Genomic DNA, 12,413 nt, shown 5'->3' with positions numbered 1-12,413 from the left:
AATTGATATATATCTTTTTTATTTCAGAAAAAGATCTTATTCTCCAGATGGCAAAGAATCTCCAACCGATAAGAAATCCAAAACTGATGGTTCCCAGAAGACTGAAGGTACAACTGAAGGTAAAGAACAAGAAGAAAAGTCAGGTGAAGATGGTGAGAAAGATACAAAAGATGACCAGGCAGAACAAGAACCCAGCATGCTTCTAGAATCTGAAGATGAATTACTGGTAGATGAAGAAGAGGCAGCAGCACTACTAGAAAGTGGCAGTTCAGTGGGAGATGAGACAGATCTTGCTAATTTAGGTGATGTGACTTCTGATGGGAAAAAGGAACCTTCAGACAAAGCTGTGAAAAAAGATGGAAATACGAGTGCTTCAGCTGCAAAGAAGAAGCTTAAAAAGGTAAAGGAAAATTGTATTGACCTGTTTTAATAGAAAACTAGATCAGATAAATGTTCAAATTATTTACCTTAGCAAGATCAGATTAAAGAGATAAAATCATTTATATTGGAAAAAATCAGGTGTGAACTATAATACAAGCATTTAAGTCTAAACTCTGCAATAATTGAATTAAATAGGACCTCTTAAAATTGCCCAAAAATATCAATGCAAAATGAGGACTTCTTAGTAATGAAGGGAAAAGACTTAAAACTATATATACTTCTACATTGTAAGTACTTTTAGGCAACTGTATAGGTCAGTTTGTTTTTTAAAAGATGGGATATGATTATGCAATAAATTAACTGACCAAAAGATGATTAAAACATTTCCCACTCATTAAAAAATTGTTGAGCTTAAAAACTCTTCCTATATGAGAAATATAAGCTTGATCAGACATTTCAGTAACTTTTAAAATATTTTTCTTAGAATAGATATTACAAATAGCATATAAGATGAACATAAAAATATGTACATGATACTAAGAACAGTAAAGCAAAGACCCATGCATACTAAGGATTGGAGCATTAAAATGTTTTTGACGCCACTTTGGTTAAATAGTTCTTGAGCCCTGGCCAAGTAGCTCAGTTGGTTGGAGTAGTGTGGTCCTGAGGCCAAAGTTGCAGGTCAATCACCAGTCAGGGCACATAAAAGACTCAACCAATGAATACATGAGTGGGACAACAAATCTATGTTTTTCTTCTTGCCTGCCCTCCCTCCTTCCCTCCTCCTCTTCTTTTTTTCTAAAAATCGACAAACATTTTTTATGTAATAAAAGGCTAATAGGCAAATCGACCAGACAATAAAAGTGCCAGTCGCTATGACCTGCACTAGTGGTCAGTGCGCTACCACAGGGGGAGGCTGTTCAGCCAGAAGCCCTGAGTGCCTGGGCTGGCCAGCACAGCCGTGGTGGCGGGGAGCAGGCCCAAGCTGTCAGTTGGAGGGCCTTCCGTCTGTGAGAGGGCTCACACCAGGCTGAGGGGACATCCCCACCCCTATCCCCGTGCAGAAATTGTGTGCACCAGGCCTATATTTTTGTTTGTTTGTTTTTATATTTTATTGATTTTTTTTTTTTTTACAGAGAGGAAAAGAGAGGGATAGAGAGAAACATCGATGAGAGAGAATCATTGGTCAGCTGCCTCTTGCACACCCCCTACTGGGGATGTGCCCACCACCAAGGTACATGCCCTTGACCGGAATTGAACCTGGGACCTTTCAGTCCCGGCCAACACTCTGCTCTATCCACTGAGCCAAACCGGTTTTCGGCGGGCCTATAGTTTTTTAAAGGGTTTTAAAATGAGACTTTTGTAATCCTGTTCTGTGGTTTCTTTCTAAACATTCAACTATTAGAAATTTTTGTGTTGTTAATCCTCACCTTAGGATATTTTTCCATTTATTTTTAGGAAGAGCTGGAAAAGAGAGGGTTAGACAGAGAGAAATATCAGTGTTAGAGAAACACATCAATTGGTTGTGTCCTGTACTAGCCCTTGAGCAGAATCGAACCTGTGACTCACCCACTGAGCCAAACCAGCTAGGACAAACTATTAGAAATTTTTACCTCTTGCCTCTTAAAGAGCTTGTGATTATTGAGCATTTATTGCATCCTATAAAATTTTCTAAGCTCTTTGTATATGTTAATTAACTTAATCCTCACAGTAACCATATACAACAGATGCTTTTATCATTATCCCTTTCTCATGAATGAGGAAATTGAGGCATGGAGAAGTTCATTAGTTGTCCATGATGATATTGCTAATAAGTGGTCAAGCCAAAATTTAAGCCTAGGCCATCATGCTCCAGAGCTTGATTTTTTTTAATTTTATTTTTTTAACTGCTACAGTGTTTTAGACTGGATATTCTCTAAAAAACAGTTGTGTTGCCAGATACTATTTTCCAAAGGATATCATTAAGGTATTTATAATTAATTAGTTATTTGATATACTAGAGACCCACTGCACAAAATTTATGCATAGATAGGGTTCCCTAGGCCTGGTCTGCAATCACCGCTAATCTGGGTCTTCCTGCTGCCAGCCCCAGCCTGGACCTCCCTTTGTTCTGCACTGCCTTCTGGTGGTCAAGGCACGTCATAGCAATTGAACTCCCAATTTGCATATTAGAGAAAGAGAGAGAGAGAGAGAGACAGACACACACACACACACACACACACACACACCCTAGAAGTATAAGTCTCCAAATGCTTAGAATATTAATAGCCTCATATTTAATTTTTTGCTTTCCATATAAGGCAAGCCTTCAATTATTTAGTTTTAAAACAAGCTACGTTTTTTATGTTTTGGGGTTTTTTTTGTTTTGTATTGGTGGTTTTTTTTTTCAAGCTACGTTTTTTAAAATCAGTGATTTTTAGGGGGGGGAAGTCAGTATTTTGAGAGAATGAATAAAGACAAAAGACGCTATCCCTCTCCCTTTAAGTAAAGCAAATGGAAGGGATGCTGCAGGATAATTGTTGCAGAGTAAATTTGTCTTTCTTAACAGCGTCGTTTCCCAGGGAATATGGAAGGTTTTGTCACTCTAGATGAGGTTGGTGATGAGGAAGATTCGGAACTTCAGAAACTTCATAAATCGGGCATGGCATTTAAATCTAGTGACAAAAATGATGATGGTTTGGTTGAAATTAAGGTGGACAAGATCGAGGAACTTGATCAAGAAAATGAAGCAGCGTTGGAAAATGGGATTAAAAATGAGGAAAATACGGAACCAGGTGCTGAATCTGCTGAGAACGCTGATGATCCCAACAAAGATACAAATGAGAATGCAGATGGCCAAAGTGATGAAAACAAGGAGGACTATACAATCCCAGATGAGTATAGAATTGGACCATATCAACCCAATGTTCCTGTTGGTGAGATTTAAGGTTTTGTTCTTCCCCTCTCACCCTTCCCATACTCTTAAATAAGATTTTTAAATTGGTCTTACATAAGCTCTGATAGCATTTTAAATTTATTTCTGTATAGAACAATTTGTTAATCATAATTGATATATTCTTTTTTTCTTACACAAGTCTCCTGATTTTATATTATCTTTTGTTATCCTTACAGAAATGTATTCTTTTCTCAAAGCTTTCTAAGAATTTCACCTTGCTTTTTGTTTTGTTTACCTGTTATGTTTCTGCCTTTTAAGAGTATGATTAGGTGGGACCTTGAACATCAATTAAATACAACTCTATTAATTAATGTCATTTTGTTGTTGTTGGATTTTGTTTTAGCTTAGGCAATATTGGACTTCTCACACAAAAATAACATTTGAGAACACTAAATTACTCAGTTTACTGAATTTGTAAGAATATATGTTTGTGTTCTAGGTATAGACTATGTGATACCTAAAACAGGGTTTTACTGTAAGCTGTGTTCACTCTTTTATACAAATGAAGAAGTTGCAAAGAATACTCATTGCAGCAGCCTTCCTCATTATCAGAAATTAAAGGTAAGGCTAACACTGAAAGAGGACAGTTCTTTTGTGAAAACAAATCATGTAAGTTTATGGAAAGTAAAACATGTATAGTACCCTCTGTGGACTCCTTCTTTCCTTATTGATGGGCCATAAGCATTTTAATTCTAGACACATCTATTCTGCCTCTTTCTATAGGATCTTCTAATTAAGTGATAATTTAGTAATTTCTAACCATGTTAAAAAAAACATAATGAAATTAAATCTATTTTTAAGTATTCTCAAATGGATGCTGGACTGCAATTTGTCTAATTTGGAAAATACTGGAAGCCTGAAGACCAAGTGACATAAAGCCTTTTCAGCTTTATAAAATACTGTGTCCTATCATACTTAATGATTTTTACATTGGCTTTATTATTTACTAATAATGACACTCTTTAGTAAGTTTTATGATTAACAGGATACAAAGTTAAAGGGGTGAATGAATAGGGCAAAAAATAGCAATCCAACATTACAAATATTAGTACATGTGTCTCCTTTTTTCCCCCACATTGACCTCCCCCCAGCCTTTCCTATCCCCCAGCACATGACCTCACGCCCTATTCCCAGTGTCTTGCATCATTGGTTATGCTTAATACAAGCCCTTCGTTTTATCTCTTAAAGTGGGTATTTCAGTTAGTGGCTTCTTTAAGGACTGAGCAATGAGATGGATAATGGTGGGGGGGACCCTAAAAGTAGAGGAGTTAAGCACTCATAATTGTAGGTAACTGTTCTATAGCACAAAACTACAAGAGTAGTCAGCCAGCATGTTCTATGCATTGACTAGGATAACATTGAATTCAGGAAATCTAGTTTTTGGCAGTATCACATGTTTTAAATGTATTCTTTGCTGTGAGTATTTTATATGTATCTTAAGGATATGAAAAAAGAATGGTGGTTATTTTCAACAGTGGTTAATAAATTTATATATATTTATAAATAAAAACATTTATAAATTAGAAAGTATACGTCTTTCTAATAACTTACTTTGTTCAAAATATTAAGCTGTTTGATGGCAGAAACTATATTACCTAGAGATATAGAAATATAAAAGTGGTCTCTGGATATGTAACACTTTTTAAAGAATATCATGCTTTCTAATATTTTCTAGCTATTCTAATTTTCTAGATATTCTATAGGAGGTAACTCTCTTATTTCCTATTTTAAATGAATTTCTTCAACAAATTGATTCTCCTTTCATCTCTTCCTCTCAAATTTTAAAAGTAAGAATAAAGAATACTTTAAAAAATATTATGTAATCCAATATCTGCTAAGGATAAATTACTTGATATTTTCCACAGTGGCCATTTTTCTTCTTTTTAAGGATATAATGGCTTCTAAACTTCATCAATTTACAGTAACTATAAAGTTGATAAATTTCAGCCAAAAGTAAAGAAATGTGATGTTTTATAGTAGATTTCTTTTTTCTTTTTTTCTTTTTTTAACTTTTATTAATGTCTTAACAGATCTTTGGTGTCCAGGAACACTAGAGGTTACACATCTAATAAAGGTGTCAGCAAGCTACTTGCAGCTCAGCCACCTTCTTTTATAAATAAAGTTTGAAAGGAACACAGCACAGTGATTCACTTAATTATTGTTTATGGCTACTTATATTATTGAAATGGCAGAATTGAATAGTTGAAATAAAGACCAAATGGTTCACAGACTACAAAATTTGCTGCTAGCCTTTTAAGAAAAGGCTGCCCACTTGGTTTACTGGAAGGAGACTTTAAATAAATTCGTGTCATTTTAACTAATCTATGCTCTTGAAGTGATAGATTTTCTTATCTTCATAAATTAATGTTAATTACACATTGAAATAATTGTCTTTCACATTTCACTATTTTCCCCCCATGCCTTATTATAGTGTCCCGAACCATTTTAGTTTTGTACACTAATAGGAATAACTATTTAATAATCTTTAAAATAGTGATAAGCTTATAGGTTAAATTACACTCAAATCCCCAAATCTGGATAGACTGTTTTATTTTAGAGTTAATTAATTTGTGTTTCTCTTAAGTAATTCAACACCTTTATATTTTTTTTCCAGAAATTTCTGAATAAATTGGCAGAAGAACGCAGACAGAAAAAAGAAGCTTAAGATGTGCAAGAAGCTTAACGATTTCAAGGAAAATAATAGTTCTTCGTTTTTAATGTTAACCTTTTTTAAATACAATATTGATAGTTAGAAGAAAACTATTGTACTCTTTTGTTTAGTGGGAAAATAATAGATGTCTGTTCTTGTGTTAAGTGTTATAGCAAAAACACATACGGTTAAATTAATGAAGAATTTTTGTTTTATCAGAATGGTAACAGACAAGTACTTTGTAGAGACTGACTTCGTAAGCTACTTGAGACAACTTGCACCACTAAAAAAATGATACGTAGAACTATTCAAAGAAATGAAATTTAGTAGTTCTAAGCTTCAAAGAAATGTCAAAACTTTTGATTCCATTCAATAAAGAACAAAACCAGTTGTATTTTTATTACTTTTCATCTGAAACATTCCACCTTTTAATCTGAGCCTTGCAGACTTTTCATTTGGAGTTTGAAGCTTTTTTTTTATTTTATTATTAATGCATTTCATTTTTTGGTAACTTTATTAACTGAAGTTAGCAATTAAAATACAGGTGCAGTTTTCTTTTAATGTTATGCAGTTTAGGTAATAAGAAATATTAAGTAACTGGCTTTAGATTTTGTAATTTTCCCCCCTAAGTTTCTGCTAGATTTCGTATTCTAGTAGTCAATGTATTTTCAGTGAAATGTAAAAATATCCTCATTCTCTTTGACCAGTATTAATTTCTATAGACTTTATTGCTTGTCACTTGAATCCTGTAGCTGTCATACACCTGGTATAAGCAACATTTGATTTTTGAAGTGTGTAAACCATCTTTTCAAATTTTTAAGATGTAATTTTACATTTCTGCATTTAAAAACAGTTTGGCCATAATCTAAACGCACGCTTCTAATCCATATACTTGCACATGTGACTTTTGTGAACAGAAATTTGCATGTATTATCTGTGTTTACTTGTAACTTTCTGGTTATATACTGCTTATATCTGTGGATTCAAGTTTCTGAGGTGAAATAAAAACTTAGGTCATGTTCATTGGTTATACATGTTTGAAATGTTAACCAATATAATTTGTCAGTTGTGGTTTTTATTTGCTATTACACTTTCTTGCATGTTTTAACAAATTACTACATTTTAAATCTAAAGAGTGCTACTAAAGATCTGAGTTTTAAAGTTTTGGTGCTAGTGGATTTCTTGTTCCTGTTACATAACCAAAAAATGGGGCTGTTTGTGGGTTTTTAAAACCTTGGGAGTGAGTTTAAAACACTAAAGACAAGCTGAAACCGGTTTGGCTCAGTGGTAGAGCATCGGCCTGCGGATTGAAAGGTCCCGGGTTCGATTCCGGTCAGGGGCATGTACTTTAGTTGCGGGCACATCCCCGGTGGGGGGTGTGCAGGAGGCAGCTGGTCGGTGTTTCTCTCTCATCGACGTTTCTAGCTCTCTCTCTCTCTCTCTCTCTCTCTCCCTTCCTCTCTGTAAAAAATCAATAAAAATGTATTTAAAAAAACAAAACAAAACACTAAAGACAAGAAATAGCAAACACTAGCAAACACTGGTGTTCAGACATGCCCTATTTAATAGTCTATTTGGAAATAACATGTAATAACAAGAATTAGTTCTAGCAGCCTCTTAAAATATGTTAGGATTCTTGGTTTTCAAGATTATATGTTCTCTCTTTTTTTTTTTTATTTAAAAAACAAATGATTTACAAATTATTTTTGAAACACTTATATCCAGGTGTATCTAATAGTTGGATACAATTTTATGGTCTTTCTTTGAAGGTCAGATGATCATTTTTTAATGTAACATGCACAAAAAAAATCCTTGCCAGTTTGTGCAGTTTAATTTTGGCCTTTACTAACTACCCAATTTTATTTAATCCTGACTTTTAACTAACAGCAACAACACAAAGTTTTATGTGTTCAACAGCATTCCTAATTGTTTTGTCAATAATAGTTTTTTTCCCAGAGGTCCTACTTTGTCAGTGTACCAAGTTACAGAAAAGAACGTTTAGTATTTTTGTAATCTTTAGAAAGCAGAACATCTCATTAACTGATAGTGATAAATAAACCTTAACAGCTATTTCTCAGATTATAGCAAGCCTTTATTTAGCAGTGTTTCTACTCAAACTTGCTGTAAAGTTTAAAAACATTTTTCCACCTCAATTTTAGTCTTTGGTTTAATCTTAAGTTAATTCTTTTGAGGGAAACTCTTGGGAGCACCTATTAATTATTGTGGTAGGTGTTACTAAGGTGGTAAAACAGGAAGAATACACAAATTTTAATCTGGCTTTGTCTGCAGTTGATTTTTGGTATCTTTAAACAAAATAGGTTTTTGGTGTGTAGTAGAAATCTGCAGGAACACTGCAGGGTAGTTGTTTTTTTGTTTTTGTTTTTAATCAAATTAATAATATTTGGAGTCTAGTCTATTTAAGAAAATTTACAGTAGTGTGCAGAGGATTTCTGTACTTTCCCTTATTGATCTCCATTGAATATAGCTGAAAACTCATGGATTGAGTGGAAAGTGCCCCTTCAGCTCTGGGTCCTATCCTATGAATGTCGGGTAAGGCTGAGTGTTTTGTTTTTTTCTTCTTGTTCTTTATTGATTAAGGTATTAACATATATGGAGACTTTTTTCTTTATACTATGCTGTGGTTCTCTATAGTAGTGCATCAGAATTACCTGGACACTGTTGAAACATTACTGAGTCCTGCTCCTAGAATTTCTTCTTTTTTTAAAAAAAAATATATTTTATTGATTTTGTACAGAGAGGAAGGGAGAGAGATACAGAGTTAGAAACATCGATGAGAGAGAATCATCGATCAGCTGCCTCTTGCACACCCCCTACTGGGGACGTGCCCGCAACCAAGGTACATGCCCTTGACTGGAATCGAACCCGGGACCCTTCAGTCCCCAAGCCGACGCTCTATCCATTGAGCCAAACCGGTTCCGGCAGAATTTCTAATACGTTAGGTTTCAGTTGGGTCTCAACTTACATTTTTAACAAGTTATGGATGATGATGATGTCAAGTATAGAGGTCACACTTTTGAGGAAATTGCTTTACCTGTAGCTGAAGTGCTGCATTTCATTTTTTAATGTTTTTATTGATTTTTTTTAGAGGAAGGGAGAAACATTGATCATTTGCCTCCCATATGTACCTTATTGGGGATTAATGATTCCCAGCCACCTCACTGGGAATTGAAAAGCGGACCTTTTAGTGCATAGAATGACACTCAACCAATTGAGCCATACCAGTCAGGGCAAGAAGTGTTTTTTCATAGGTAATTGCAGTGAGATATCTGATGTAGATACTATTACTTGAAAGAACTGGTTTTGCTACTGCTTCATACATAAAACCTTGTTATTGGGTCCCATGTGTCACAGTCTCTGGAAAGTTACTCTCAAAAGAATAATGTGGTACTTACGAGGTAATTAAGGGTACTTAAAATGCTCTCTTAAGGAATATCAAAGGAAGGAATATTCTCATTGCAGTGTGAATTTTAGGGAATAATTTTCTCCCTATTTTTGCTTTCCAATTAGTTACTCCCTAAAATTCCTTCACACCCTGAAACTCCTTCAACACCAAATTCACCCTGAAAATCTGCGTGACTCTCTTCCCTCCTGCCCAATTAAATATGCAGGTTATCTTTCTTAAAAAAAAAAAAAAAAAAAAAAAAAAAAAAAGTATTAGGTAAATGAAGATATAGGTACCAAATTACTTGAGATATAGGGGAAATTCTGAATGAGAAGACTCAGGTAATATGATTCATTTTTAAAAGAACTTACCTTAAAAATTTTAGCCCTTTTTTTGAACTTGAGTTCTTAAGTTTTATCATTATAGCATTGAAGAGCTCTAAAAGCCAGGTATACAGTAGGTAATATGAAAAGGTAAAAGGGCGTGGTACACAAAAATCAACACTCCCGCTCCGATAGTAGGATATCCGTAATATTTTTAAATCGTGGGTGTTGAGAAGTATAAGTCTGTGGAAAATCTCTGCATTCTTATTTATTTTGTTGTGTTCTGACAAAAAAAAGTATAAGTCTGGAAAATCTCTGCATTCTTATTTATTTTGTTGGAAAGGATAGCAGTTTAAATGATTGGTGTGTGGGATGGTGAAATTATTCATACCTCCTAATTCATTTTGTTGATGACATTGCTACTTAAGCTCACAAGCACCAAGTGTTTTTCAGACCCATGTTTTGTTTTTCACTTTTTTTTTTTTTTTTAAGAGTGGAAGGGAGAGGGATACATAAAAACATTCATCAGCTGCCTCCTGTGCACCCCCTATTGGGGACTGAGCCCTCAATCCGTTCATGTGCCCTGACTGAGAATCTTTCTTGGTTCATTTACCAACTTAACTGTTGAGCAACACTAGCCAGGCAGACCCATATTTTTAAAAACATTTTTATTGATTTCAGAGAGGAAGGGGGAGAGAGAGAAACATCAATGATGAGAAAATCGCCAATCACATGCCCCACATTGGGGGATCTAGCCCGCACCCCAAGCATGTGTCCCTGACTGGAATTGAACTTGGGCCCCTTCAGACCACAGGCAGATGCTCATGCACTGAGCCAAACTGGCTAGGACAGACCTATACCATTTTAAGGAGCAGCCAACCTGCCCAAAACCAGCAGCAGGGAAGGCTTGGCTTATGCTGGAAAAAAGGAATTGCCTCTGCCCTCCAGTACTCCACACGTAGGCAGACATCATCCTTCTGCTAAAACCTTTATCAAAACAGACTTTTTGTTGTTTTATATACAAGTAAAATTTCTCAGCCATTTTTAAGTGGTAATATAATTATACTGTACAATCATCACTTATCCCCATAACTTCATCTTTTAATACTATGCACATTAAACAGTGACCATTCCAGCTATTACCCAATGATCATTGCAAGTTGTCTATGATTTTTACTACCTCATGTAAGTGGACTCCAAGTGTCTTGTGGCATTTCACTTAGGGTGATGTAGTATACTGCAGAGTTTTCATTCTTAAAGGTTGAGTAATACTCCATTGTATGTATGTACTGCATTTTGCTATCTCCTCACCGAAATTGTCAACATTCAGAACAGCAGACTATTACTTCCATGCACAGTGCTTGGCTCTTACTCAAGACTCGGTAATGCTGCAGTGTACATTCTCTACACATGATACAAGTGAGCATGGGGACAAGGCTATTACCAGCCTATAGAAATTGGTCAGACTTCATTTCAGGTGTTGTTTTTCTCTTGTTTAACAAGTTCAAGCTTTCATAGAGATTCAGACAAAAAGATACACAGGAGACAGTAAATCCTTCAAAATCTGACCACCTATCCCATATAATAAAAGGCTAATATGCAAATTGTCCCCTCTGGTGTTCTACTAACCCCAGAGGCTGACCACCAGGGGGCAGCATAGAATGAAGGCATTCCCCAATCGGCCCTAATCACTAGCCAGGCCTAGAGACCCTACCAATTCATTAATTTCATGCACTGGGCCTCTAGTATAGAGATACTATTTTATCTCATCTTTGCATTTATATATGCCTATACTTTTAGAAAATTATAAATGCTGTTTTGTAACCTGCTTTGAGGGAAATTATGGGTATTCCACATCAATGTGTATGCATCTTTCTAATAACTTCAAAATATTTTGATTCCCTATTGGTAGGTTTTTTAGTTTTTTTATTATACATAGATATGAATATATGCTTAACATCAAACCCATATGTGGAGTGTTTCAGTCAGGTTATCTACATACAAGGGTATAAAAGGTTAATAATGAATAATGCAGAATAAGAGGCTAATAAACAAATTGACCAAACAGTGGAATGACCAGTTGCTATAATGCACGCTGACCACCATGGGACAGACATTCTACACAGGAGCTGCCCCCTGGTGGTCTGCGCTCCCACAGGGGAGCAAGGCTCAGCCAGAAGCCAGGCTCGCAGCTGGTGAGAGTTGGGAAGGTGGTAGGAGACTCCTGCCTCAGCAGCAGCACTAAGGATGGCGGACTGATGGCTTAGGCCCACTCCTGTGGGGGTGGGCTGGACATCCCCTAAGGGCTCCCAGGTTGCAAGAGGGGGCAGGCCAGGCTGAGACTCGCACACATACCAGTGCACATACTTTGTGCACCAGGCCTCTGGTATAATATAAATTTATGTGACCTCACAACTATAAATTGACTTTTGCCCATCCCTGTATATGATAAAAAAATAAAATAAAAATAAAAAAAAGTCTGCAGGAAGGCGAGTCTAAATCCTTGTGTCATTTCAAGGATTTCTTCAATCCCTAGCTTCCTTGTTCACTGCATCCCATCGTTCTTGAAAGAGGAGAGTGTATGGTCAATGTGGGGTTGGGGGGAACTCCATTCGAGTATATCCCAGTTTACCCCGCGGCCGCCTGGGTACAACGGAAAGGCCGTTGCGCATGCACACAGGAGCCACCTGGGAGATGAGAACTTTGAGGCTGAGCGGTCTA

The 12,413-nt window shown here is 35.9% G+C and overlaps 1 protein-coding gene and 1 long non-coding RNA gene across 21 annotated transcripts in view; one reads left to right on the top strand and one right to left on the bottom strand.

Moving 5' to 3' along the window:
- The window catches only part of MATR3 (matrin 3), a 54,646-nt gene extending 47,622 nt beyond the window's left edge, over window positions 1–7,024 (top strand). For 13 of the 20 annotated variants that reach the window (XM_084885070.1, XM_084885069.1, XM_084885059.1 and 10 more), the window contains 4 exons: window positions 28–400; window positions 2,930–3,296; window positions 3,756–3,877; window positions 5,931–7,024. In XM_084885070.1, the coding sequence (XP_084741196.1) occupies window positions 28–400; window positions 2,930–3,296; window positions 3,756–3,877; window positions 5,931–5,981 (913 nt within the window). In that variant the 3' untranslated portion in view covers window positions 5,982–7,024. The remainder of the gene's footprint in view (window positions 1–27; window positions 401–2,929; window positions 3,297–3,755; window positions 3,878–5,930) is intronic. The other 7 variants (XM_084885073.1, XM_084885055.1, XM_084885062.1 and 4 more) reach the window with 1 other exon arrangement.
- LOC311623212 lies at window positions 6,517–12,136 on the bottom strand. The gene is made up of 2 exons (XR_014795128.1): window positions 8,898–12,136; window positions 6,517–7,231 (listed from the first exon to the last, which is right to left on the bottom strand). It is a non-coding gene; the product is annotated as an uncharacterized lncRNA (long non-coding RNA).
- Window positions 12,137–12,413: the final 277 nt, after the last annotated feature.

This window comes from Pipistrellus hanaki (genome assembly GCF_964339955.1).
Source record: "Pipistrellus hanaki genome assembly, chromosome: 5".
Taxonomy (NCBI): domain Eukaryota; kingdom Metazoa; phylum Chordata; class Mammalia; order Chiroptera; family Vespertilionidae; genus Pipistrellus; species Pipistrellus hanaki.
This window is presented reverse-complemented; position numbering and strand designations above follow the sequence as displayed.